The sequence below is a fragment of the Larimichthys crocea genome, chromosome XIII, assembly GCF_000972845.2.
Source record: "Larimichthys crocea isolate SSNF chromosome XIII, L_crocea_2.0, whole genome shotgun sequence".
Taxonomy (NCBI): Eukaryota; Metazoa; Chordata; class Actinopteri; family Sciaenidae; genus Larimichthys; species Larimichthys crocea.
In genome coordinates, this window is record NC_040023.1 from 2,188,307 (window position 1) to 2,215,581 (window position 27,275).

At 42.1% G+C, this 27,275-nt stretch overlaps 3 protein-coding genes across 6 annotated transcripts in view; 2 read left to right on the forward strand and 1 right to left on the reverse strand.

Moving 5' to 3' along the window:
* Positions 1 to 15,347, forward strand: part of LOC104937108 (growth factor receptor-bound protein 10) — a 42,005-nt gene extending 26,658 nt beyond the window's left edge. For all 4 annotated transcript variants that reach the window (XM_010753260.3, XM_027286340.1, XM_019253409.2 and 1 more), the window contains 12 exons: positions 92 to 248; positions 2,612 to 2,727; positions 4,292 to 4,366; positions 4,721 to 4,858; positions 5,027 to 5,137; positions 6,874 to 6,972; positions 7,071 to 7,148; positions 8,691 to 8,807; positions 9,652 to 9,718; positions 9,830 to 9,917; positions 10,329 to 10,422; positions 11,895 to 15,347. In XM_010753260.3, coding sequence (XP_010751562.1) covers positions 92 to 248; positions 2,612 to 2,727; positions 4,292 to 4,366; positions 4,721 to 4,858; positions 5,027 to 5,137; positions 6,874 to 6,972; positions 7,071 to 7,148; positions 8,691 to 8,807; positions 9,652 to 9,718; positions 9,830 to 9,917; positions 10,329 to 10,422; positions 11,895 to 12,041 — 1,287 coding nt within the window. In that variant the 3' untranslated portion in view covers positions 12,042 to 15,347. The remainder of the gene's footprint in view (positions 1 to 91; positions 249 to 2,611; positions 2,728 to 4,291; positions 4,367 to 4,720; positions 4,859 to 5,026; positions 5,138 to 6,873; positions 6,973 to 7,070; positions 7,149 to 8,690; positions 8,808 to 9,651; positions 9,719 to 9,829; positions 9,918 to 10,328; positions 10,423 to 11,894) is intronic.
* Positions 1 to 21,816, reverse strand: part of LOC113747265 (homeobox-containing protein 1-like) — a 29,707-nt gene extending 7,891 nt beyond the window's left edge. The window contains exons 1-3 of the mRNA XM_027286341.1: positions 21,628 to 21,816; positions 20,071 to 20,153; positions 19,298 to 19,416 (exon numbers count right to left, since the gene is read on the reverse strand). Coding sequence (XP_027142142.1) covers positions 19,298 to 19,416; positions 20,071 to 20,146 — 195 coding nt within the window. The 5' untranslated portion in view covers positions 20,147 to 20,153; positions 21,628 to 21,816. The remainder of the gene's footprint in view (positions 1 to 19,297; positions 19,417 to 20,070; positions 20,154 to 21,627) is intronic.
* A 108-nt stretch (positions 21,817 to 21,924) lies between these two features.
* LOC113747345 (wiskott-Aldrich syndrome protein family member 2-like) lies at positions 21,925 to 23,593 on the forward strand. Its single transcript, XM_027286931.1, has 2 exons — positions 21,925 to 22,235; positions 23,415 to 23,593. The coding sequence occupies exons 1-2, from the start codon at positions 22,037 to 22,039 to the stop codon at positions 23,591 to 23,593; spliced, it is 378 nt and encodes a 125-aa protein (XP_027142732.1). The 5' UTR covers positions 21,925 to 22,036.
* Positions 23,594 to 27,275: the final 3,682 nt, after the last annotated feature.

Below are 27,275 nucleotides of genomic sequence, written 5' to 3' on the forward strand. Positions count from 1 at the left end.
ACTGTTATTAGACTTTTCTCCAGTCTGTGAAAACATGACCTTCACTGCACTTATGAACATTTTCTCATCATTATCCCCCTTGTGTTTTCAGATTGTGAAGGTGTGGAGTGAGGATGGGGCCGGTAAAGTGGTGGAGATCCCAGCGGACATGACGGCCAGAGACGTCTGCCAGCTCCTGGTCTACAAGAGCCACTGTTTAGATGACAACGCCTGGACGCTGGTGGAGCACCACCCCATCCTTGGTCTTGGTAAGGACCTGTGTGTTTATCTATATATACTGGACACACGACTTATGTCGATATTCATGCTCTTTTTTTTTGCAGGAATTGACATAAATTCTACTTTTGTGCATCTCAGTTTATGAAAAGACTTCCTGTGAGGCTAACGACCACTAATTTGAGCCAAAATCTGTTGCATTATCATATTTTACAAACAGAGCATTCATTTTTGCTCTCTTTCAGTAAAAGGTCAGGTCGTTCTTTAGCCTTTTTTTTTTTTACACCACAGACTGTGATAGATAAATATGTCCAAGAACTTTGTATTAGTTGTGGAGGGTTTACCTTTCATTACATCTCTTTATGTTTGTCTGTAGTGGGTTCTTAGAGCCTTTTCTGCAGGTGTGTTTCAGTCTTATATGTGTGAGTCTGTGTCTATACCCCCTTTTGTGTGTCTCTGCATGGGTGGGTATACTCTCTTGTGTGTACCCTCAGTGTGTATGTTCACTTAGGCATGGCACGAGCGCTTGTATGCCTTCTATACAGCTCGGGGATGGAGGCGTGGTGGTCGTAGGATTAAGCATTTTCCATGTTCTGCTCGCATGCCCGTTCCCTCCCAATAATTCACTCACGGGGGGGTTGGAAGAAGAAGAAAAACACAAGACTCATGCTTTGCGTCTTCGGACGCTTTTATTTATTTATTTATTTATTCTTTCTCCAGGTCTGTCTTTGTCATCGGTGAGGCTTTCCTACTCCCTGAGTCGTATTTTTAGAGTCAAAGGATTGCTTTGTGCTTTTGCTGCTTGATCTTCGTTTCTGGAAAAAAGTGCACTGGAGAGATGGAATGTGAGGTGAAGAGAGGGAGGGAGGGAAAAAGAGGGAGATGAAGGGAGAGAGGAAAGAGAGACAGAGAGAGGAGAGGAAGGGGGTGGCGAGGCGGCGGTTGAAGGAGGAGGAAGAGGAGGCGGGGGAGGGGTTGGGGGGGGGAGGCGGAGAGGCCTGGACTAAAGCGTCATACCAGACCTGAGAGGAACCAATGGCGGCTCTCCGTCGGACGAGCCCCTAGCCTTGCTAGCCAATCAATCTGTTTTTAACCCTCCACAGGAAATTCCCCTGCTTGCAGCCAGCGGGTGCACACACACACACATGCACACACACTCACAAAGAAGTCAGACATTTCCACCCTGAAACTGCAGCCAGGGAACATTTTTAGCAAAAAAAGTGACCACAGTCCACCAAAATATATGTATGAGTGTGTGTTTTGTTTCTGTGTGTGTGTGTGTGTGTGTATGTCCTTTGTCTTAATAAAACAAGACTTTGTGAGTTAATCTGGACGGGAGAATTAGTGCTAAATCCTGGTTGCTATCATTTCACGTGTGTGTGTGTGTGTGTGTGTGTGTCCACGCAGAACTAGAACATCCTGTCACTATCAATTTCTAATCTGCCTCACTGTGAGATCATATGCCTTCAGCTTGGAGAAAGAAAACACACACACACACACTTCACACACACACATAGAGAAAGTAATTGGGCCTCTGTGGTGTACATGAAGCAGGTTAGGCCTGTGTGAGCTCTTAATGTGTGGTTGTGTGTTTGTCTGTGGCTTGTACTTTGCTTATGGCTTCGTCCGCTCTCAGCAATCAGCCTAAATACATGACATCATCTTCCTGCAATGCCCTCCCTCCTCCTTCCAGCACCACCAGCACCACCACCACCCCTCTCCATCTCATACCACTTCTCTCCACCTTCACCTCCTCCCTCCCTGCCTCACTGTGCTTCTTCTTTTCACAGCCCCTCCTCATTTAACCTCTTACTCCCTTCTTCGTCTCTTAGTAACAGGCGATTTGTTCCTGCTGTGTCATTGTATACACGGATAGTATAGCCGGCTGATGTTGTGGTAAATAAAGGAAGAGGGTGAACTGTGATCTCATGTGTTTATCAATCAGTGCTAATTCTTTCTAATTTATACCAGTTTGTGTTGAAAAATACCCAGATACTTACTAGTACTGGATAACTTTTCAAGTAGATTTCATGTTTTAGCACATTTTAAAAGTTCTTCTGCTGTTAGAGGACACTGTTCAAAACCGTTTACATTAAACAAGGTTCTCCAGTGACAAGGACATCTCAGAATATGCTTGCAATATTAAAAAGAGAAGAAAAAATTGAAGCGAGAGTGAGGAAATGCATGCGAGAGAGCTGCTTGTTATGCACCAGACCAGCCCTAAAAAAGAACAGTGAAACTAAAGTTGTTAAAGATTTTTCCTCACCCAATTTCAATCAATATTCACATTTTGAACACATGAATAAGCCCTAAAGCAGCGTACACTGATTTTAAAATCTTATCTGCTACATCCCTGAAAGCTGACTAACACTGTGTGCCTGTGTCCTCCATACAGAGAGATGTCTGGAGGACCACGAGCTGGTGGTTCAGGTTCAAGCCTCCATGAGCAGCGACAGTAAATTCCTCTTCAGGAAGAACTATGCCAAATATGAATTCTTCAGGAATCCCCTGGTGAGTGTCTCGCATCCCTAAAAAAAAAAAAAAAAACAACCCAAAAAACGAAACTAATTTCTGTGACTGCTTCAGATTAGCACACACCCACACACAGCTTCCGTTCAGCCTCGGTATTTTTGGATTGGAGCTGAAATTTCACGCTGACATTCAAAACCTTTACATTTCATTGTTTCAGACAAAAATGACAGGCACTCAGCACTTCCAACAGAATAGTTCTTTCTAGGCGGGGTAATAAAGCCTCAATATATTATATTTTTACCTTTTCAATGATAGGCAGCTATGTGAGGCTCTTTGACTGTCCTCTGAGCTAAATGTCATGCTAACGTGCTGGTATAATGTTTCCTATGTGTAACTGAGGAAGCTCAGGATTACAGACCAATTAGTTAGTTACGATCAAGGGGTAACCTCCATGGCTGTGAAGTGAAGCCAATGCAGAAGTGCCAAAAACTGCAGTTCCTCATACGGCCACCTGAGGCTGGCTACAGAACGAGTCCATCTTTATACACTCTGATGTTAAAATGTCCAACTTCACAGCAGAAATAAACATTTCAGCCTGGTACAAAAAATGTTTTTGGTCTCTATAGCTAATTTTCCCGTTCATGACAACTGTACTGAGTCTGATTTTTTTTTTTCTAACTCACCTGTTCAAATTATATTAAGGCTTAAAGTTATGCATAATTAACAGCGTGGCCGCTTAGAGATGGCTCGTTTGAGGACACAGCCTGATTCAGGTCCGCCAATGATCCACGTCTTTGACGATTTTTCTTTGCCGATGAGGTAGGACAACCACCATGGCGGCAGCCAGCGCTCATGAAAAACAATATTTAAATGTTATTGTTGACTTTGAGTAAATTATCATCCAACTGCAAAGCAGTAAAAACATTGGCTCATTTCTTTTTTTCTTCCTTACACTTCACTTTTGCACTCACTCAAATTCTCTTTGGGTAACGACCTGAGCTAAAATATCGACTCCAAAGCTGCTCACCGTTTTAAGGACACAAACCTGTCTATCATAACTGTTTTTTGTGTTGGCATCTTTTTGCTGATGTGGAAGCGTGGGGCTCCGGCGTTACGCACCGGCCCGGGTATACGGTGACATTATTGCCGTGGTGATTTAGGTGTGTGTCAGAGCCAGCAGGTGACCTCAGCTCTGTGGTAATCAGCACAGTAAAACACCAGAGTGCTGGCCACGGCCTGTCAATCACGCTAAGAGTAGCGCTGCTGGCTAAAGGGGATTACATCAGCGGGTGAGATCATACTGCATCTACTCCCAGGCTGGAGTGCCCTCTCTCTCTCTTTCTCGCCCCCACCACTTTGTCTCGGAGTCCTTGTGCTCATCACACACACACACACACACACACACACACACACACACACACGGAAAGAGACGTATTCTGCATAGAGAAACATTACCCACTCTGAGCTTGCATATGCACTAAGTGGTTTCTAGTGCTTCTTTCTCTCACTTATTGTCGGCCTCTCTCTCTCTCTCTCTCTCTCTCTCTCTCTCTCTCTCTCTCTTTCTCTTTCTTTCTTTCTTTCTGTGTGTTTTTCCATCCAGAACTTTTTTCCAGAGCAGATGGTGGCTTGGTGTCAGGAGTCTGATGGCTCAATCCCTCAGTCACAGCTCTTACAGGTGAGGCCATGACTCAGTGAAGGGACATCTACGGTACATCTTGAATAGCACACACGTCAGGACTCCCTAACTCTTAACTTAAACTCTAATTTAATCCTAACTGAATCCTGACAGCAGGAAGATTCTCTCCCTGTGGAGGAATCTTTTAAATCTTTTGTGAGGACATCTGGTAGTCCAAAAATATGCATGCACACACACACACACACTTCCTGAAATCTGCTAATTACATTCATCCAGTGTTGCTACTGTGATCTCTGGACACAGTCACTGTTTTAAGATGGATTTTACAACATCTACGGACATGTTAGAAGCAGAAACAATGTTCCCAATAGATGCTGTTTGTGTTTTTTGCAGAACTTTTTGAACTCCAGCAGCTGTCCAGAGATCCAGGGCTATTTGTACTTGAAGGAGCCTGGACGCAAGTCCTGGAAGAAGCTCTACATGTTCCTGCGACGCTCCGGGCTCTACTACTCGACTAAAGGAACATCCAAGGTGATAAATTACTACTGACTGATGGAATGAAGGAGAATAAATGTGGTGGGGATAGTTTCCTAAGTTAGAAGAAAACCTCGACTTCTTAGTTTTAAATTTTGCATTTTGTTGTTTGAGGCAGTCTTAAATAATATTTTTTTTTTTTGCCTCCCTACAACTAAACAACAGGAGCCTCGGCACCTTCAGCTGCTGTCAGATCTGGAGGACAGTAACATCTTCACCATCATCACAGGCAGAAAACTCCACAACGCTCCCACAGACTACCAGTTCTGCATCAAGGTAACACACGCAACAAAACACCAGCCTCTGCAATGCAATTAATCCACTGCTGGAGGCTGAGTCTGCCATGTTTCTACACTAGCTAAGAATGGACGAGGAGGTTGAAATCGGCAACGAGATGCCACTAAATCCTACACACCTGCTCCTTCTAAACTGTTTCATATAGACTCCATCAGTCAATCAGAGGTAGATCTGTTTTGTGATCTCATGAAGCCACTATGCAACAGATGCACCTGCTTCCCCTCTGTGTATATTGTATCGTGTGTGTGTGTGTGTATCAGAGGACACAAAGGTTAAAACCACCCAGCGGGGGTTCAAACACACACTCAGCACTGTGTCCCACTCTAGGAGTTATCTGTGGTGGGTCACCCGCTGATCTGGGATAAACCCAGTGGGATAAGCCAGGATGGTACAGGGAATCTGGCCTGTCTAACCCCCTCACCTCGCTCTTACACACACACACACACTCACACACACTAGACCATGGCGTGTCAGATGCTGTCAGCGGGGGTGACAGTGCAGGATTTGGTAAGGGATTTTACTTGGCGGCTGGGGGTGGTTGGATTGTTGCTATGGTGACATGAATTAATTTATCGGTCGGGGTTGCATCTGAGGAGCAGTGTGTCTAACGTTCCTGTTACTGATGGAGGCAAAAGGAGTCTGTGCTGTGATTCTGGTAACGTTTTTACTGGTTTACTGTAATTTATTTAGTTTTTATTCACATTTATTGACTGTCAGAGGTCTCATGGCATTTGTCTTACAAATAAAGTTCTTATTGTTAATGTGAAGATGTTTAAAATGGGCCAAGTCCATTCCACTTTCTCTTTTGCTGTTATTAGGACACTCTCATCCAGATGTTTTATTATTTAAGATAGTTCAGATGGCAAACCTGACTCCATTATATACACTTAATATATAACTATAACAAAAACTCTTTTTAGAGTAACGTGGAACGTGGAAAGTTTGAAAATACACTTTTATGTCATTTAATGAGTATACAGGCAAGTAGTACAGTCACAGATTGCTCTTGTCTTGTCTAGCTGAGCTGACTCTGACTACCGTCAAACCAGTTTATTTAGTACAGTCATATTAAAGCGGTTAAAGCGCGTCGTCGTCCCTAAAAGCTAAGAAGTAACACATTCTTCCTTTTACAGTGTAAAAGTTGATTTCATAAGGAATAAAACATGCTTGTTCGATTTAATACACCCAAGAGCAGCCACAGCTTTACTTGGTCTGGTACAGTATGACCAGGTAGCTTATAGAAAGTTAAGAGAGATACTGCTGTGTAACTGTGAGTGAGTTTTCTAACTTTATGAATCTTCTCTAGTTCTGTTACTGTTATACTCCATTACAGTGCCACTGTTTTATCACTTATTAATACCATTTATGTCCACAATGGCCATTGTTAAGACACATTACATCATCTTGCTTTGAAGGTGAGATCGACATAAATCGGAAGCAAATATAGTGGCTCAGAGAGAGCTACATAACACAACAGATGGCGTTTGAGACTCAAATATCATCTAACTTCGAGCCACCGACCCAAATAATCGTCATTTGACGGCCCAGAAGCATGAACGCCACCTGTTGTGTTGTGAGACTCAACAACCAGCGACCTTTCTCCAGAATGATTGATCCTACCTTTTTAAAAGTGATCATAAAAACTCTGTAGGCTAATTACTCTGACAGTCTTCTGATCTGTGCATTGATTAAATGTTGCACTGTTTGGTTTACAGCCCAGTAAAGTGAGAAGTGACTGTAAGGAGCTAAAGATGCTGTGTGCCGAGGACGAACAGAGCAGGACCTGCTGGATGACCGCCTTCAGACTGCTCAAAGTACTTCATTTACTTTCATATGTCGTTAACGTGAATTAATTTATCAGCACTTGGTCAACACGAGTTGATGTCGTGTCTCCTCTCTTCTGTCCTCACAGTATGGGATTGTACTGTATCAGAGCTACAACGTTCCCCAGCAGAGGAAGTCTAACCTCTCGCCTTTCTCAGCGCCTGTGGTGAGGATCTGCTCTCTGACATCACCTTCTTACAACCCCCGCTCTAATGCCCCCACTCAGCCAAGACCAATCCCGATTGATCCATTAATCAGCTGATGGTGAACTGGAAACCAGTTCACTTTGTGGCCTCGCTCCTCTTAAGAGGAAACGTACAACCACGTGCGGGATCACTTTTCAGTTCAAACAATCACTGCTGCTGTTGAACTTTTGTTAATGACGTGAAAGGCTTATGTTCCACATTCAGGTCAGGCATCTTGTCCCAGAGTTATTTAGAAGAGTGAACATTTACATAATGCTCAGCAAACAGAAACCTGCATACTTAACAAAGATTAATCACCTCACCCCAGGAGGTGTTTAAGTTTGTACTTAAACTTTTTTGGCATTACACACTTACTACAGAGTGCGTTTAAGGACTTAACCAACAATCACAAAGCACAAATATTTACAGTTTACAATGTTAAACTGCAAACCTTCATATTGGAGAACCAGGACGAGAGAGTAGTTTGAGGTTTTGCTTAAAAAAGTGCCTTTTTGGGGGGGCCCTGGTAGACCCCATTTATGAAGGCTAAAAGTCCTTACTGCAGCAAACCAAGTTTGATTCCAGCCTGTGTCTCTCTCCCCTACATTTAATCCTTCCTTATCCATCTTTAGAGCTGTTACTTTTCAATAATCCAGAAAATGCCCAAAAATATCTTTTAAAAAAAGAAAAGTGACTTTTCAAGTGTACTGGCAAAATATTTAAGATTGATATTCTGTTAATTGACCGACTGATTTTTTGAAAAGAATAATTTGAATACTATAATTCACAGATTTTATAGATCTTGACACCACTGTTCCCATGGACGAAGATACAGTTTAAAAAGTAATACATTTCAGAAAATATAGAAAATTTTAATATGTAGTATGAGTTGAATCGAATCAAGCGAATGTATCATGCTCGTAACTTTGTGCATCTTGACAAACTGAAGAATGTTCCATGATCTAAGAGGAGTGAGAGGAAAAACAAATATATTCATGAAGTCAAATTTGTAGCAGTTTTTAAAAGGATTAAGGCACCAAATGTTGTGAGAGAAAGATTTAATTCTATGGCCAAGTGATTGAGTGAATGTTGTAAAGTGTCACTATCAAATTCAACTTTAGGACTTTTGTCTCGCTAATGAATACGTAACACAAATGCTAAAGACCCCCGCGACACAAACCACAGCTATTATCATCCTGCCCATCATCCACGGTTCAAACAGGATCACCATCACCCCCCACTAATGTTATATTATATGTCATATATCATGCAAATTCTCCTTTTCGAGTGCCAGAGAGCCAGGCGAGGCTTGTGCTTTTCCTCAGAGGGGCATTTGTGGATTGACTGAAGTGGGTCTCTGTGCAGACAGGATTTGTCATGCCCCAGTGACTGTGTCTGGCTTGTTTGACCTCTAACCCCTTGTCTACCCCCTCCTACCCCAACCCCCATCCTTGTGCCCCCCCCCACCCCCCCCCCTTCCCCTCCACCTTCCTCCCCTCCCACCCTGCCACGTCTCCTAACAGCGGAGTGTATCCGAGAACTCCCTGGTCGCCATGGACTTCTCCGGACGGACCGGTCGCGTGATCGACAACCCCGCCGAGGCCCAGAGCGCTGCCCTGGAGGAGGGACAGACCTGGAGGGTAAGAAGTCTGAGTCCAAACATGAAGCTCCAATTGTTTGATGTGTTTAACACAAAATATCATTTCCTACAGTATTTAAACTCTCCCTGATTTTCCCGATCATACCGTCTGTTTTATCACAAGTCATTTGAGCATTATTCGACCAATATCTTTTTGCAGCCTCTTTCTTTCCTTCATGGAAACATTGTGCAGAACACTTTTTCCATTTGAACTACTTTATCTTACCCCTGCATCCCTTTCCTTAATGCAGCAGTTCCACTTATCTGTAGCTGAGATCATTGCTCTGCTTAAGCGGAAAAAAGCTGCTCACTCTGTCTTTTTAGTCGTGGGTGACTGTGATGCATTACAGTGTACAACAAAAAAATCACAACAGACATCTCATTTGTTTTGTTTTACTCCAAATTAGTGTTGGGAGCTAACATTTCACACACTGTTGTCGCAGTCTTCGGGAGCAATTTGGGGTTCAGTATCTTGCTCAAAGACACTTCAACATGCAGGCTGAAGGACAGGGAGCAAACCACAATCATTAGTGGATGACTCACCGTACCTCCTGAGCCACAGCTGCCCTATATCATGCCAGAGAGCAGACAGGAGCTGATTTTAAGGAATTTTGTTTGATTCGTTGCTATCTTGGGCAGCACGGTGGTGCAGTGGTTAGCACTGTCACTTCACAGCAAGCACTCCTCCTTTCTGTGAGGAGTTTGCATGTTTCATGTCTGCGTCGGTTCTCTCCGGGTTCTCTGGCTTCCTCCCACAGTACAAAGACATGCTGGTTAATGAGGTTACAGAAGATGAATGGACCTGCTGCCTCATGGTAAATGTTGCCCTTTTTTTTTCCACACAGAAGCGGAGCCAGCGTATGAATGTCCTGGGGAGTCCCAGCACCCTGCACCCATCCTCTCTGAGCACAGGTACTCTCACCTCAAAACCAAAAACAAACACAGCATGAATCACCTTGTTCAGACTATAACTGCAGCGCAGCACAACTAAAAGACTCAACTATGTGTGTGGGTATCTTTCAGTGATCCACAGGACACAGGTATGGTTTCATGGTCGCATCATGAGAGAGGAAGCCCACAAAATGATCATACAACAAGGCCAAGTAGACGGGTAAGAGCAAAAATACACTGACTACACTTTTAGGAGTTGTTATCTCATGGTTAATATTGTGTGTTTGAAGTGCAGCTGAAAACTTCAGGAGAAATGAGTTAAGAGAAATTTTATTAAACTAGGACAGCATGAATAAAAAATGGAAAAAATGGAGACATTACTGCTGCCAAGAAAATCTTAAATATGTGAAATGTCAGTGTCTAAAATCAGCCACACATCCCAGCCGCTACTCAGTGGATTAAGATAAAGTTTCCAAAGAGTCACAGCTGTTTCAACTCATGCAGCAGCGTATCATCAAGCATTTCAAACATAACGGTATCAAAACCACCAAAAAATGGATTTACAGGATGAATATGTCACGATTTTCATGAAACAGTTCAATCATTTCTCTCTCAATGTTCTGTGTGTCAGATTATTCCTGTTGCGGGACAGTCAGAGTAATCCCAAGGCATTCGTGCTCACCTTGTGCCACCACCAGAAGATCAAGCACTTCCAGATCCTACCGGTCAGTCACATTATACAGTATAGTCACATGTTCATGTTGTAGCCCTGTTACAAAAGCCAGCTGGTCGGCATCACCTGCAAAGACACCTGTTTGTTTCTAAATGCTCTGAGATACAGTTTAATCTCATAGTAAAACCTACTAAACATTCATCTGGCCTGACTCACTCACTTTAACATCGCTACCAACCATTTTCCAAAGCATGCCATGCTTTTTTAAGATTGAAATGGGTTTTTCCTTCCTCCCAGGCAGTCATCTGTTTTCATTTATTTTGTTACAGTACAGAAACTTACTTGAAATGGCTAAGAGGGCCTGTTAACCCAAATTACAACAGAGACATACTTTTTCTCTTGCGGCTAGAGGTATCTAGCCATGCAGAAAGTTTTGGTTTTATTTCCTGAGGTTTTTCTTGGCCTAATACTGGATTTCTGACGATGTAAGGACAAACCGTACAGGTGCAACAGCTGTGGTTAATTTTGAGAACTGGAAAATGGGTAGTAATAATGTCAAGCAAGCATGCAGAGCCGTGCAGACATGAATGCCTTTTAATGAGACTGAGTCTACAGATATTCTAACAGCACTGTCAGGCTGTACTCAGGCAAACCGGCACTTTGAGGCAAGTGCTAACATAAACATGCTAATAGGGCACACACAGTCACAGTGCTAACAGTTTACTTTAGCTTGTTGGCATATTAATATTTGCTAATTAGTTTAAAGTACATGTACGGGAATGTCATTAGTTTTGTATTTGGTCATATTTTGAAAGGAAAGCTTCTTTCCTTTTCCGCAGCTGGGGCAGTGGCAGGAGAAATCATGTTTGCCTTTGCCAAGCGCACTAGTATTCACCAGGTTGCATGCAAAAGTTGACAGTACAATGTGCAAGATATTTATCAAAACATAGCACTTTGCTCGGGACCGGGGGATGCACTTCCAGCTTCCACAGCTGATCTAATTTGCACAATGGACACATATTTAAGTTTGTCCACTTCATCAAGTGATGCAAACCAGCTAAACTTAGAAAAAATAATGAAAGTTACCTCGAGTTTGGTTTTATTGAGAACAACGATGAAAGCCCAAAATGTGTGATGTGTCTTCAGGTACAAATGGCAGTTAACATTTTTGAATCGGTGTGAGGATAATAAGAGGGTCCTTGGAAAATGTTCTCTCCTGTAAGGGATCCTTGGCCTCAAAAAGTTTGATACCCCCTGGTCTAGGTAACCAAAGTCAGTAGGATTCATCCTCAGGGGAACACAAATGGCTGTACCAAATCTCATGCCAATCCTATAGTTATATATATTTCAGTCTGGACCAAAGTAGTGGACTGACTGGCAGGTTTAGACACATATTTGCTCTGCTCTCCCCTGTCTGATGACGTTACCTGTTCTTTCAGTAGCTCATAGTGATAAAAGTTAACATGTATTATTGTCATGTGATGGTTAACTGTCCTCTCTCCTCCCTCTGGTTCTTGTCTAAAGTGCGAGGAGGACGGTCAGGTGTTCTTCAGCCTCGACGACGGCGCCACCAAGTTCACCGACCTGATCCACCTGGTGGAGTTTTACCAGCTCAACAGAGGAGTGCTGCCCTGCAAGCTCAAACACCCCTGCACCGCCGTGGCCTTGTGACACTCCACACCCCCGACACCTCCACCCCCCTTTTTTGCACACCTCTCACCCTGAGATCCCAACCCCATCTGCCCCTCCCTCACCAACGCAATGAGGTCGAGGAGATAGAGAAAAGTTAAGTCAAGTTTCGGGGATGTGAACAACTCAGCAGGAGCCGGCGTTGGTGGAGGTTTAGCTTTCCCCGTGTTAAGCTCGTGTGTTTTTCTGCCTTACTGCTGTTTGGATGTTTGAAACCGTTCGGACAGTTCAAGCGTTGCAGATTGTGGGCCCAGCAGTCCCCCGGCTCCTGCGATGTTGTCATGGAGACTCTGTTGTTTTGTCATTGCCGTTATGACCCTGGAGAGAGACCATATGTTGTGAAAACACGAGACGGCTAAGGTCTGTCCCACATGGATGCCTCCCTCAGAGTCCCTCACCCTTCAGCCCCCTTCACCCCAGACCTCCCTCATCCTCCAGGCCTGATAAGCTGTGGCGCCCGCCCCACCCTCGCCCTTTCACTGCCGAGGTGGGCGGGGAGCGCCACCCTCTAACTTTCTCATCGATCATCAGGGATGGACGGGAACCTCTCTGGGTCTTATCAAACTCGATCCAGGAGTTTTCTCAACCTGTGCAGTCCAGTCTGGATAAGCTGACACCCTGCCCCCTTCCCCTCGATTCCCAACCACCACCACCACCACCTGAGCGGACTTGACGTGGCCTCTCTGCTGTGTCCTGTCCCACAATCCCCCTGGTCCAACCCCCGATCCTGCATCTCCACATCTCCACAAAAAAAAAAAAGCTCAGAGAAAAGTTGGGAGAGAAAAGAGAAGTAGCTAAAGGCAAGAGAAGCAGAGCAGTGGCGAGGGTTTTGCTGAAAGGACAGAGGAATGTTTATCAGGAAGGCTGTAACAAGCCTCTCTTGTAGAGTTGATTACTTGATGTCATTTTAATGCTGTTTTATTACTGTTGATTCAATGCAGAACTAGTTTTGCACTCCCGGGCGGACAGACGACAGCTGTTCTCTAGCTAAATGAAGCTGCCTGCTCTCCGTTCGTACTCCTCCTCCACCCTCTGAAAGCATGCATGTGAATTTCCACCAGTTCTGATTGGATTACAGTGGCGTGGGAGCAAAGAGAGTCACGGCTGATTATGCAGTGCCTTTCAGACAGGTTTGGGAACATCTTGGACCTCTGTGTGGCTTGAAGCAACTTAAAAAAACGAATGTTGGAGCATCTCAAGACCACGAGGAAGAGGAGGAAGACTGTTAAATAAGACTCCTGAAAAGTGTGTCCAACCCCGAGCTTCTACCATTTCAGTTTTTTTTTTTTTAAAGGGTTAAATCTGTTGGTGAATTTGTCTTTGAATGTCATTTTCTTTCCCTAAGTCTTTTCTGAGCTCACTGCTTGCACATTTTTAATTATCTTGATTTGATATCGATGGGTTGGAGCTGTCAACGTTCGGATTCTGACCACTGTTCACTGTTCTCTCACGCCAGAAAAAGACAAATCAACAAAAAGCACTCCCGTTTTTTTCTTTCCATTGTTTTAATATGGAATTGAGCAAATGACTTGAAATGTGAACTCAGTCGACGGCGCGTCAATATACAGTCGAATGAGAGTCACTCGCCTTAAGTGAAAATTGTGAGCCTTGTGTATGATATCTAAAATCTAAGCTATATTAAAATGCACATACAGATTTGAAGAGGGTGGAATAACATCAAGAGTGTGAAAGATTGTGTTTAACATTTTTGGAAATGCAAGTAAAGCGTGAAGATCAATACCACTGTCACGTCTGTGCGCTAAATATGAAGCTAGTTAGTTTAGCTTAGCATAAAGACTGGAAACAGGGTTGGTTTTTTACCCCACAGACCACGAGTGGAAGGAGTTTAGATATGTGTGATCTGGCATCTCCTCTCTGATTGTGTCAAACAAACTAAAGACATGACAGTGTCAACGATCATCTCATTGATTTCCCAAAATGTCAAACAATGACAACAAGTAAAAATCCACTTGAACACGCTTCAGGAAAAACGAGTACTCATGATGCAACCTCGCATTGCTGTACCTATTTTCCTGTCGGGTGCTGTATTTATTTTTATTTCTGCAGATATATGGGAGTTTGCTAGCATCAGTGGTCAACATCAGGTTGTGGTCAGTCCCGTCACAATCATACAAAGAGAAAAGTTTGGAGGAAACCATTTCCACACCAGCAGTAGCCTCGGTAGACCAGAATGCCTTGCAGCCATCAGGTGTGTGATCAGTCAGCGTTCATGAATCATTTTAGAGCTGAAATAACTGGTTTAATCAACAGAAAATGAATTGATAGATGTTTGGATAGTCACAATTTTTTGACTCCAGCTTCTCAGAAGTGCTTTTTCTTGTCTTACATCACACTAGACTGAGTATCTTCAGGTTTTATACCAAAAAAAAGCTATTTGAAGATGCCACCTATGTTTTTGACTTCTTTTTTTCGACCAAACGATTCACGGATTAATCAAGAAAATCGACAAATGTATAATAATTTGGGTTGCTTGCTGAATTTCTCCGGGTATAGGCCAATATTTCTTTGAAAACAACATATTTCTGATGTTGTTGAAAAGCATTCTGGGAGATGAAGTGAAAAGGAGACAGGGCAGGTATACTAGGAAGAGTTTGTTGACCAAAAAAAAGTAGACTGTGACACCTAATCACAAAAACTAACCTATGTGTGATTTGATGTCCAGCGGTGGCGCCCCCCAGTGGTAGCATTGAAAGACAATTATATTTACATTCACAACCAACCAAAAGACAATTTGTAGGAATATACAGCAGGGAAGCACATTAGAAAAGACTTCTCCAACTGTCGTGTGACCCGTGAATGAAGAGCTAAACGTGACATAACACCCTGTTTAGCGTCGTCCTACATCCCTCCCACCCTCACCTCCACCTCCACCTCCAAACAAGGGTTAGCACGAGGCCATCGAACTCTCTGCCGGGCTAACTAAACTCTTCTCCAAGTACTGTTATTGACTCGCAAGCCACTGCCACACCATTCGACAGATGACTTGACTGGCTCACCAGCTCTGTGCTCCACCAATCAGGCCTTTTCTAGTCAGCCAGGGCAGACTCGCTCTCTCTCTCTCTCTTTCTCTCTCCAGGGATTGGATAATGCTTGAACCCCCCGCCCCCCTTTTCCCCACCTGTGTCCAGCCTGTAAGCTATGACCCCGTGGCGAATGTGTGTGTGTGGATGTGTGTGTATGTGGATGGCCAGACTGTTATATTCACTATTCAGGATTGATAAAAGTCTGCTGGTTATCATAACTTGCCTTTTTTTTTTTTTTTTTTTTTTTAGACAGTAAGAGGAAGGGTTGAGTAAAGTGAAGCGAAGCCGTGGATTTAGAGGAGACAGGTGTTTGGCTGGAGGTGTCCCAGCATTCCCCAGTCCTCAGTTGAGGTTTTTTCCTGTCTTGTCAGTGAGGGGACGCAAAGCCACATCGCTATGGGTCAGCAGGGGACGAGCTACCGTCCCCTCTTCTTCCTCCTCCTCCCTCCATTTTTAATCACTGTGCTACAATGCAATCCTATACACAAGCCCAAGTATATGAATATACCAGTATACAGTATCATTTGTTTTCTAAGTATGTGAAGCTATGGAGAAGATGTAGATCTAACACTGTACCTAGGTCACAGATCACTATGTAAGGGGCGTTATGCTTTTGCTCATAACTCCGTGTAAATGAAGAATGATTTATTTTGTCCTTTTCCATTATTTGATTGTGTGTATATTGACATTATTGTGTATTTTCTTTGGTTTGCCACAAAATGACATTTTATATATATATAAATATATATATTAAAAAAAAAAAAGAATATACCACAGTATACACAGTATTAAATTAAGCTGTTTTTATTTTTTATTTTAAGAGATCAAACTGGATTTTTGGCGCGTGTCAAATTTCTGAACATCAGTTGCGTGTATAAGCTGACAGGCTGTCGGAGTCTTCAAACTCCGCCAGCGTTCAACTCTGATGCCATTTTTTTTGTTTCGTTTTTTAATCACATCTTTCGAATATGTCTGTCTGAATCCACTCGTTTACTTTCAGTTTCAAGGCGGTAAATGTTTGGATGTTAACCTTAAACACACACACATACGAACACACACACACACACCATCCAACCAACCAACACTAAACCCTTGGGGATATTCTTAGCAGCTTTCATCGCAAGTAGTGCAATTATACGCTGTAGCTCAAGAAGGTTGTGTGTTTCATTATGTCCATTTACTCTGATTTTTAAAGGTGCATAACAATTTTTTTTTAATTCTTTTTCTTAACTACGCCTATTCTTGCAGCAGGTGCCTCTTGTTTGTGAAGAGTATCAAGTCCTTTAGTTGCCATCCGTCATTTACAGTTAGCTGTAACCGTGAAACATAATCCTACTGGAACTAAATCTTAATATCAGGTCAACATCACACACACAAGTCCCACAGTCGACTCTGGCGACTCACGGTGTTAGGTGCAAGTGAAACTGAGTCAGTGTTGACAGGTTTTATTTTTAGGTTGAAGTCATCATAAGCTGAAGTCAAATAAACATTTCAGGGAAAGAAAAATAAAGAGCAAATGAACCGTAATCTTTTTTTTTTTTTTTTCAGATAACCCCACTGTGCTTTGCTTCATTCTGTCTGTACGGCTCCTGGATCTACATTGTATCCTGTTCAGGTATTTTTGTACAAATAAGGGACTGATATATTCTCTGTTTATTGGAAATTAGAATAAAAGACAACATTGCTATAAACCAAAAATGGTTGGCGTGGTTGTTGTGTTATTCTCCTCCCACAAAAAAATCTGAGTTCGAGGATCTTTCAGTTCAGAGGCGACTGTCACTCCTCAGTCAGATCAGGTCTGTATAATGTTGAACTTCTGTTAACCCCACAGATAAAGTTAAAGTTCTTAGGTAAAAATGATAAATAAAAAACAAGGCAGAATAACCATTGTCACAGATCCTTTGCAAGTTCAAGAATACACACAAAATGTCGAGCTCAAGTTAAATCAATAACAATAAAAGAAACTAAATCAAAATTTAATCCAAGGTCGGAACTTGTCAATGAAAGACCAGACAAATAGATGTTGATGCCATCTTGGCACCTTTTATACACCTTAGACGATCAAGAATAAATATAACATAATATAAAAAGTCTATTATGCACATAAAATATAACTTTATTAGCCCGATGTGTTAGTGTGAGCAGAGAGCCACTTGAGGGCAGTGCAGACCATATTTTTGACTAAAACCAAACCTTCAGATAAAGACTTTTTGTCTCTTTTCAGTGCACATTTATAAACACAGCAAAACATCCTTTAAAAAAAAAAAAAGTTGTGTGTTTGAAATAAACACATTATATAATAAATATAAATCCTAAATATGTAAACATAGTGATGCCAAAAAGCATTGAAGTTGTTGTGGCCCCATAACTCACTTTTACAGTGGTTTTTCCTTTAAAACGTTTGTTTGTGAACATACATTTATTATTTCTACAGTGCAATTTCATGTATTAGCCAACATAGCACTTATCAAAAATCAGTTTATCTAACTCTGGGAACCATGGATGCCTGTGTAATAACCCATCAGTCTTCTAGAACACTGGTTCCTGACCACCACTGGGAGTTATGAGACCTTCTTGATTGTAAGGGGTGAAAGAAAATCTGTTACAGGTCCGGTGTGTAGGATTTAGTGGCACCCAGCAATGAAGTAGTCATCAGTAGTAATCAAACTGACTGGCTGAAAATCCGGAGCCAGATAAATTAGTCCAGGACTCCTTGTTAGGGTCGTGATGAGGGTAAATAATGAAGCAGTGCAGTCACGGATTTTAACACAATCTACTCACCCTCCTGTACCAAATGTGAAAAAGAAACTAAATAGTAAATATTTCTCATGACATTTTTTTATTTGCTCATTCATGTAACTTAATAACTGAATGATCTTGCACCATGGTGCAGACCAGCGTCATACTCTGAGGCAGACCATAGACAGTATACAATGGATGTAGTATCCATGACGTCACCACCAGGCCACGGCTCTTCAGTCAGTCAGATCATTTCAGACCTTTCAAAACGTGAAACCACAGTGAGCGAGAAAGGACAATTTGCAAGAGACAAACGACTGATACAGAATATAACTGTTTGTCAGAGATCTACAACTGCAACCTACAAGCATTATTTTGTGACTGACTACCAGCCAAAGAAAGAAAATGGAGCGCCCGAGGAACCCCAGAGGTAACCAGAGGAGCGATGAAGAGCAGACTGTACGTGGGTGCTTTTGTGAGACCAGCTGCCAACTCAACCAAGAGTTGGAGGAAACAAAAGCACAGCTGAAGAGACAGAAATCCTTGAAGGAGAGGATCATCAACAAGAAAAAGAGACAAGGCGAGAGCTAGAGAGACTGAAGAAGTACACAGATCCAGAAACTCTCAGCACCGCAAAGATCCGTCAACAGATGGCAGAGGAGATCACTGTCCTGCAGCAAAATGCCCTTGAGAGTGAGAAGATTTTTGGGAGAGAGCTGGACGAGCTAAAAACTCAGCTTAGTGTTCAGATCTCACTCAACCTGAAGCTCCCCACTGAGCTCAAGGCTGAGAGAGAGGCTCTCCAAAAAATCACCGGCCGTGATGACAACCAGCAACCAAAGGAGGCTAAAGTCGCTGAGGAGAAGCAGTGCCAGCAGCAGGAGACCATCAGTCCTGCACTGGCCCTTGAATCCCAGAGAGAGGGAAATCTTCCAGACAGGACAGCACAACCACCTTCTGTCTGGAAGAGAACCCGTCACTTTCTGGGGTTGAGGTGGAAGAAGAGGAGGGAGGACTAAGATAACATCAAGTTTTGTGGGTTTTCTCCAGGTGCTCTGGTTCCCACACCAAAGACGGAAAAAAAGAAAGAAAGAAAGTCCTCAGATATTGTTATATTTCGTAGGTTTTGAAGTTACACAGTTCTTGGGCCTTTTTACAAAAACTTCCTCCGTCTGTGTCTTATTCTGATTTAGGATAACATTATAGAAACATAAAATGATCCCAGGTTTTCAATTTAGCTGATAATATCCTAACTGAATATTAAAATATAATATTTATTCAAAGATTTAATTGGGTGTGCCTGAAAGCGCACACTATGTTATCCACCGCGCTTATTCTTCTTTTTCTGCTTATTGAGTGTGCCTGAAAGAGCAGGAGGAGAATTTACCAACGAGTCCTACTATTAGTAGTCGGTTATGTTCAAGCAACTGGTTAAGTGGCACCAAGCTGACTTACTTGCTCTGTGAATCGATGATTCACCTGATCAGCGAACTCTTGCATCTCTCCTTCCTCGCCGTTGGAGTGGCAGCTTGGACTTGGCACCTCAATTCCATGTCTTTCCAAAATGGCAGCTTCTGGTTGTGTCAGACAGGGAAGAGGAGGTAAGAGGTGGAAACACGGGAAACATAAACTGCACGTCCAAGTCCGTCAGTCGTTGCGTCGCAAATCTTTCATTAGAAATAAGATAACACGCGAGTGTGTCAAGGTCATTTGTTCTAGTAAATACAACTACTGAATACTAGTGAATGTTGTGTTTTGATTTATCCATCTACACTTCATATCTGTAAATACAATTTATTTTACAGTGGCAGATATGTAAGTATGCTTTCATTAGTGCACCTGATATTACGAATCGTTGTGTTTTGGTTACTTTGGAGTGAGCTTTTTACATCTAGAGGGAACAGATTGTCTTTTACAGAGTCTGCTATGTTTCTACAAGAGCCCATAACGGACAAACCAAACACTTCGTGCCATCGGATTGTTCTCCAACACACTTGGAAGGTGAGTGATATTCAGGTGGTTGACACTAGATGTCACCAATTCCCACAAACTGGGCCTTAAAGGAGCTTCAAAAACCTATAAACAACACATGCTTGGTATCTTTACTTGATCAGTGACTAAATGTAATTACTGATTGAAATGAGTTGTCCGCTAACTAATCAGATCCTTTCAAGTTCAAATCAAGTATTTAACATGACAGTTGAGCAGCACAGGCCTCGATTCAGTACCTGGTTTTTGAATGACAGAGTTACAGGCGTTGGCAATCTCCTCCCGCTTGGCTTCATCTGGGTACTGGTTCTCCATGAAGAAACTGTAAGAAATAAACATCCTCAGTATTGGAAGGCAGTTAAATCCCACTGCATCAGAGGCTACAACGTTTTATTAGAAGATGGCACCAGTCTGAGTCTGTGCTGGTTACGCCCTAATTTTACACCTCATCAACTTTTTGAGTCATTGTATTGAACTAGAGGAGAGTAAGGCCAATATTTAGACAGTGGAGGAGCATCAGCAGAGGTCCTCACTGTAAAGGAACAGATTAATGGATGCATTAAGTGGATTCATTTCTGAAATTCAAACATTGCACGCTTAAACATGTTCCTAAGCCTATAAATATGAAGATCCTCCGGTGAAAACTGAAATTTATATATCCAGGTAAAGATCAGAGCGACCGTTTCTTTTCTCCTCTCAATTTCGTCCAGCCCTCTCTCTCCCTCACCCTCTGAGTTGCCCTATCCTGTCCACTGCATCTCTCTCTCACACACATCATCTTCACCTCTACTGTATCGTCCTTGGGTCTAAACTAGCTCATAAGGATCAGCACTGCAGTAGAATTGCGTAATCCGGGGGGGCATTGCTGGTGAGTGTTGTCTGAGGGCCTGTGTGGTCTTATTACTGTGAGTGCCCAGACTGCACGCTATACTTACAGCAAGCATGTAATAGAGAAATCAATTGCATACAGCGGGGCAGGACTGTGGAGGGATGCCTACTAATCTTTCTCTGCATCGTTCAGAGTTACTGAGAAGACTGTCTGGGACAAATATGTACCAGAGAAGATGAGAACAGTATGGTGCTATAGGACGTTTCACCCTGGGATGGTTATTAATAACAATTACCTCAAGCAATGCTGCATTCCTCTCAAACGTAAATAATAATACACAATGTGACGAACCTGTGCCATTATTGAATGAATTAAAAAATGTTACAAAAAAAAAAAGTAAAAAAGTAAAATGAAGTGGTGAGATATTTATTTATTTTAAAAATATTAATAACTGAGGGTAAAATCAGAAGTTACTCTTCACACTTACATCTTAAAAATGAACACCATAAAAGAGATGATGAGGCCAAACAAAAACATCAGAAAACAGAAAAATATCTACCAATAGAATAAGATTTACTGACTGACTCTACTGACTGTACATGTTTAATTTTCAAGATATGTATGTGCTGAAGTTATTGCCTTGTTTTGATCTTATTTGAGCAATTATTCAGTGATAGAAACATATACATGTTGTAAGAACAAGTAAACATATTGCTCGCTGTCTGCACAACCTGTACAAGTCATGACTTTGGCCGGACAATATAAAATCATCCTTCAGGCCTCTGGGGCTTCATACATTTCAGATTCATGCACATCACAGCTGTGGAAACAATAAAAATCACAAAGTCATCATTTAGCATCTTTAACGCGCACACACGCACACGTACTGTATATGCGCGTGCGTCAGTAGTAGCCATGGAAACAGAACGGTCACGTGCAGACGAGGTCATATATAAGGCCTGCTGACCTTTCGCACGTTCTCACTTTGCTCGTGAACTTGACCCGGAGTCAACCTGCTGCAAAGACTGACCGCGTGGAAAACCTGAACCGGACAACCGAGAGGAGGAGAAGGAGGAGAAGGAGGAGAAGAAGGAGAAGAAGGAGAAGGAGAAGAAAGAGAAGGAGAAGGAGGAAGAGGAGAAGGAGGAGGAGGAGAAGAAGGAGGAGAAGGAGGAAGAGGAGAAGGAGAAGAAGGAGGAGAAGGAGGAAGAGGAGAAGGAGAAGGATTTTTTTTTCAGCTTTATCTACAGTTGGCAGTAGAAGGAGGAGAAGGGGGAGAAGAAAAGAAGAGGAAAGGAAGAAGGAGAAGGAGCAGAAGAAACAGGAGGAGGAGAAGGAGAAAAGGGCCGAAGGAAGAGAAAACACCTGCGGGAAAGATGCCTCCTTCCGGACCGCCCCCCGCTCCGAGGGACCTGTTTGGAGACCTGCCCCTGCTGGACCTGCCTCCGCTGGACCTGCCCCCGCTGGACCTGCCCCCGCTGGACCTGCCGGAGCCGGACCTGGACCTGCCTCCGCCGGACCTGCTGTTTGGAGACCTGCCTGCGCTGGACCTGCCTGCGCTGGACGCTCTTGCGGGTAAGACACTTAAATCAATGTCTTCTTATTCTTATTTAACATGTGAGCAGAACCTGTGTGATTTAAAAGTGGACGAGTTGGAAAATGTTTGAGACACAGTTTGGTTTCGCTTTAAAACTTCGGGAAACATCTTAACAACAGTGCAGCGATGTACTGACGTTTTTATTTTGATATATATGTTTGTATTTGTTTTAATTTTGTCGATTTTGAGTGAAAACAATATTTTTTAAAGTCACAAGTTTTTCATAAAACGCATCGAATGTTCATTTTTATCACCATGGAGACGATTGAACTTTTAGCAGGTAACGCCTGAACGCGCATGCGTAATCAGAGCTCACCTGGTTTAAACGTACACAGAGCTGTTGTCGTTTAAAGTTCCTCACGTAATCAATCATTTTTATGGACTAAACTAAAATATATTGTAAACAATAGTGTGAAATTAGATTTATCTGTGAGATTAGATTATTTTTTTTGGGATTGATTTAATTAATGATAACTATTTGTAATCTGCTCCTTCAGTTAAAAGAGGAACTATATTTTATAGTACACCTGTAATATGAGTGATTGTTAACAATCATGGAGTGATATGGAGTGAATGATGTATTACATGGTTGGTCTGTGTTAAAGAAAATGTCCCTGTGTGTTTGCTTGGCCCACAGCCTGAAACTAATTTAACTTAAAAGTTTATTGTTAACATGAGGAGTAACCAGTGTTACAATAGATTTGAGCATGTGGGGTTTTTCACTTTTTCATTAAGTGCAAATCCTGTTTTTTTACATCACGTGTCAGAGGTTGGCCTAGATTTTTGTGTAAACCTTTTATCTTTGTCATACGGTTTTAAAATTTCTCCTGCAACACCTCTGTTCGGTCACGACTTGTTCGGTAGGCGTGTGATGTCGTCTGGTTTGTCTCTGCTTCGTCTTGTTTGCGATTCAGTCGTCATGTTTGTGCTTGTAGGAAGACTGGGCAAGACAACTTGTTGCCGTTGAACCAAATTGATATTTTTGTAATAAGGTTTATTGCATGTTGATGGTGCACGGTCCATGTTTGGTACCACTCTCACACACACCGTTATGACAGATGCAATTTAAGTTGTTATTTGTGTATTACTATTTTTTAAGTATTCACAACTTTATAACTGAAATTTAAACTCAACTTTCTTTTAATATTTTCCTGCAGATGTCCTCGCCTTCGTGAGAGAGGATGGTGCTCTTTTCTTCGTTTGGAGGGATGAAGACGAGCTCTCCATTCCTTCTGACGGAGAGGATGGTGACCCCGGCTTCATCTATTCAGATGAAGACGAGGGCTCCATCTCTTCTGACGAAGAGGATGGTGACCCGACTTCTTCTCTTAGATGAAGACGAGAGTCGCCTCTTCTGATGGAGAGGATGGTGGACCCGACTTCATCCCTTCGGATGAGGCGAGGGATCCACCTCTTCTGACGAAGACGAAGACGTCCCTGTTTTCAGGCTCTTCGACGAAGGCAAGACTCCCTCTCCAGTTTCAGATGAGGACGATGCCTTCTCAGAGTTCTGTTCTTCATCTGAAGGCGAAGGCTCCTTGGCCTTAGCTCTTCAGATGATGACAGAGCCTTTTTTTGCATCAGTTCCTCAGATGAAGACGATGGCCACATCACTGTCTCCTCTGGGTGCTGATGAGTCGATGAAGGCGATGATGTTGGGAGTGTGACATCATCGCCTGAGTCCTCAAGCAGATCGAGGATCCCACCTCCTCCCCTTTGGTACTAGCGTTTCCAGTAGAGGAGCAGGAGGACAGTGATGAGGACTGGACCCCCAGTCCAAGGCCAGGGAAACGCTGGAAGGAGTAATCTTCTTCGTCTGACTGATGGTGGAAGCATCCAGTCAGATGATGAGGAGTCTTCTGAAGAAGAGTCCTGAACAGAGGAGGTCAGCTCAGTCGACTGGATGGCTACAGACCGATGACAATCATGATGATGAGGAGTCGAGATGAGAACTTCTGCTTTTGTGACTGCACGTCACCTGAGGAAGAAGTTTAAGATGACAACACCTCATCATCATGGATTGTTTGAGGCCTGTAGACCATCCGTCGATGAAGAAGACATCACTGTTATCACTGAGGACGAACATGACGAACCTAACGTAGGATGTCCTCAGTGATAACGAAGGTGCCGACATTCCTCCCCCCTCTGACATCGAGAAGATGGAGAACAAGATAAAGATGTAGTTATTAATGTAATGTTTGCAAAATGTAAGTAATGTATATTATGATGTAGGAAATGTAATATGTAATCTAGTAGTAAAATGTAATGTAATATATGTAATGTAATTTATGTAGCAAAATGTAAGTAATGTAATATTATGTAATGTGTAATGTATAATGTAGTAAAATGTAATAATGTAAGTAATGTAATGTAGTAAAAGTAATATGTAATGTGTAAATGTATATAAATGTAGTAATGTAATGTATGAGTAATGTAATGTAGTAAATGTTTAATGTATGTAATGAATAATGTAGTAAAAGTAATAATGCTAATGTAATGTGTAATGTAAATGTAATGAATGTAGTAAAATGTAATATAATGAATTAGTAATGTAGTAAAATGTAATAAATGCTAATGTATGTAGTAAAATGTTTTAATGTAATGTAATGTAGTAAAATGTAATTTAGTAATGTATCTAAACCAGTCCAAGGCCAGGGAACACTGGAGGAGTAATCTTTTCGTCTGACTGGAGGTGGAAGACTCCAGTCAGATGTGAGGAGTTTCTGAAGAAGAGTCCTGAACACAGGAGGTCAGCTCAGTCGACATGGATGGCTACGAGACCGATGACAATCATGATGTGAGGAGTCGTCAGATGAAAACTTCTGCTTTTTGGTGATTTGGTCTTCTCATCGGTTCACATGAGCGAAGAAGTTTGAGATGACAACAACCTCATCATCATGGATTGTTTTGAGGCCTGTAGACCATCCTGTCGATGAAGAAGACATCACTGTTATCACTGAGGACGAACATGACGAACCTAACGAATAGGATGTCCTCAGTGATAACGAAGGTGCCGACATTCCTCCCCCTCCTCTGACATCGAGAAGATGGAGAACAAGATAAAGATGTAGTTGATTAATGTAATGTTATGTAGCAAAATGTAAAGTAATGTAATATTATGTAATGTAGGAAAATGTAAAGTAATGTAATGTCATGTAAAATGTAACGTAATGTAGTAAAATGTAATGTCATGTAGTAAAATGTAATGTCATGTAGTAAAATGTAATGTCATGTAATGTCATGTAATGTAATGTAACATTGAAAACAATAAACTGTCCTCTCCAAGAATCGCTACCTTATCGTGGTGGAGAGGTTTGCGTGTTCCTGTGACCCTGGGACCTGTTGTTGTTGTTGGAGTCATCCTGGTCGGGTGTCCCAAAGCAAACTGGTCTCAGGAGAGGGGCCAGACTAAGAGCGATTCACACACAAAATTTAGATTTTTGCTTCATTAAGATTACAGGAACAAAACGAGAGCATCACCAACCAGAAGAAGATGACAGTCCAGAGGAACTCGGCTGTGCAGATGAAGCTGTCAAGAAGATGAAGCTCAAGAAAAGACACTCAGTGTGTGACACTGAGGGGACTCTATTTACAGTTTGCCTCTATATCCTACACACTAGTCCCTACCATGCAGTATCTGTTCTTGTTTTACCAATAGGTTTGGAGTTAATTCAATAAATGAACATTTTAATTTGTTAACACGAAGCTTCTTAAATACTAAATCCGCTGGATGTGTCACAATAATTGTTTTGGATAAAATGCCTCCAAACAGATTCTCCACTAAAGAGCTAAAATTATCTGGATAACTTTGTAAAACCCTGAACAAATTTTATGACATCAGTCCATATTCCAGAGTTGTATGTTTGGAGAAATCTAATATACATGTACACAACTCACCTACAGTTTTGAAACACCTTGAAGTTTGAAAACTTGAACTGAATGAGGTAAAATAAGGTAAAATTTAGTAATAAGGAAACAAATAATGGGTTAACAAACTGTAGTTCTGCAGCAGTGGCAGTAAATTAAACTTTGAAATGTGCTGCAAACTATTCCTAAACAACGTTTGAGTACTGGCAAACCCGTCTGTATAAAAGCAGTGTTGTAACAAACAGTTCTGGAGCATTATTTGGACAATATCGCACTGCAGGAAACAATATAGTGCTATAATAACGGCAAGAAAAGGGCTGTTAACAAAGGAAGCCAGACAGACCATTAAAGTGTACGTCTTTATTTTAGAGATACTGCAAAGCGAGTTTGGTGGACCTCCCCAGGGGGGCTACAGACTGTTTAAGGGGAGTCTCAGTGAATGGAAGCAAAAAATATGACGTTAGTTGTCAAAAGGAGATCACAGAGACTAAACTAGAGTTCAGAGATACTGTAGTTTTGGGGAATCTTACCGTTTTTCCCAGAGTCAGAAACTAAAGAACATCTTAGGACTTATGTCAAACAACATAAGCTCAATTGTTGAGTGTCGATATGGGATCAAATAGCATCACCATAGACATCTAGAAATTTAGCAAAACTAAGCAAGTAAACTAAATCAGAGTGGAAGAGGCGCCTTCTTTCAAACTTTGTCTGAAGTGGACTGTGTCTCTACAGCCAGATCAACACAGGAACAGATCTCAGAGCAGGATTGTAAAAGTCTGTGACAAAAACTAAAATATCAGAATGAACCTGTGGAACTACTTTTTTTTTATGCAACCTCAAGGAATGTAGGAAATCTTAAAATATGTAGGAATATTATATATACACTCACCAGCCACTTTATTAGGCACACTTGTCCAACTGCTCGTTAACGCAAATTTCTAATCAGCCAATCACATGGCAGCAACTCAATGCATTTAGGCATGTAGACATGGTCAAGACGATCTGCTGCAGTTCAAACCGAGCATCAGAATGGGGAAGAAAGGTGATTTAAGTGACTTTGAACGTGGCATGGTTGTTGGTGCCAGACGGGCTGGTCTGAGTATTTCAGAAACTGCTGATCTACTGGGATTTTCACGCACAACCATCTCTAG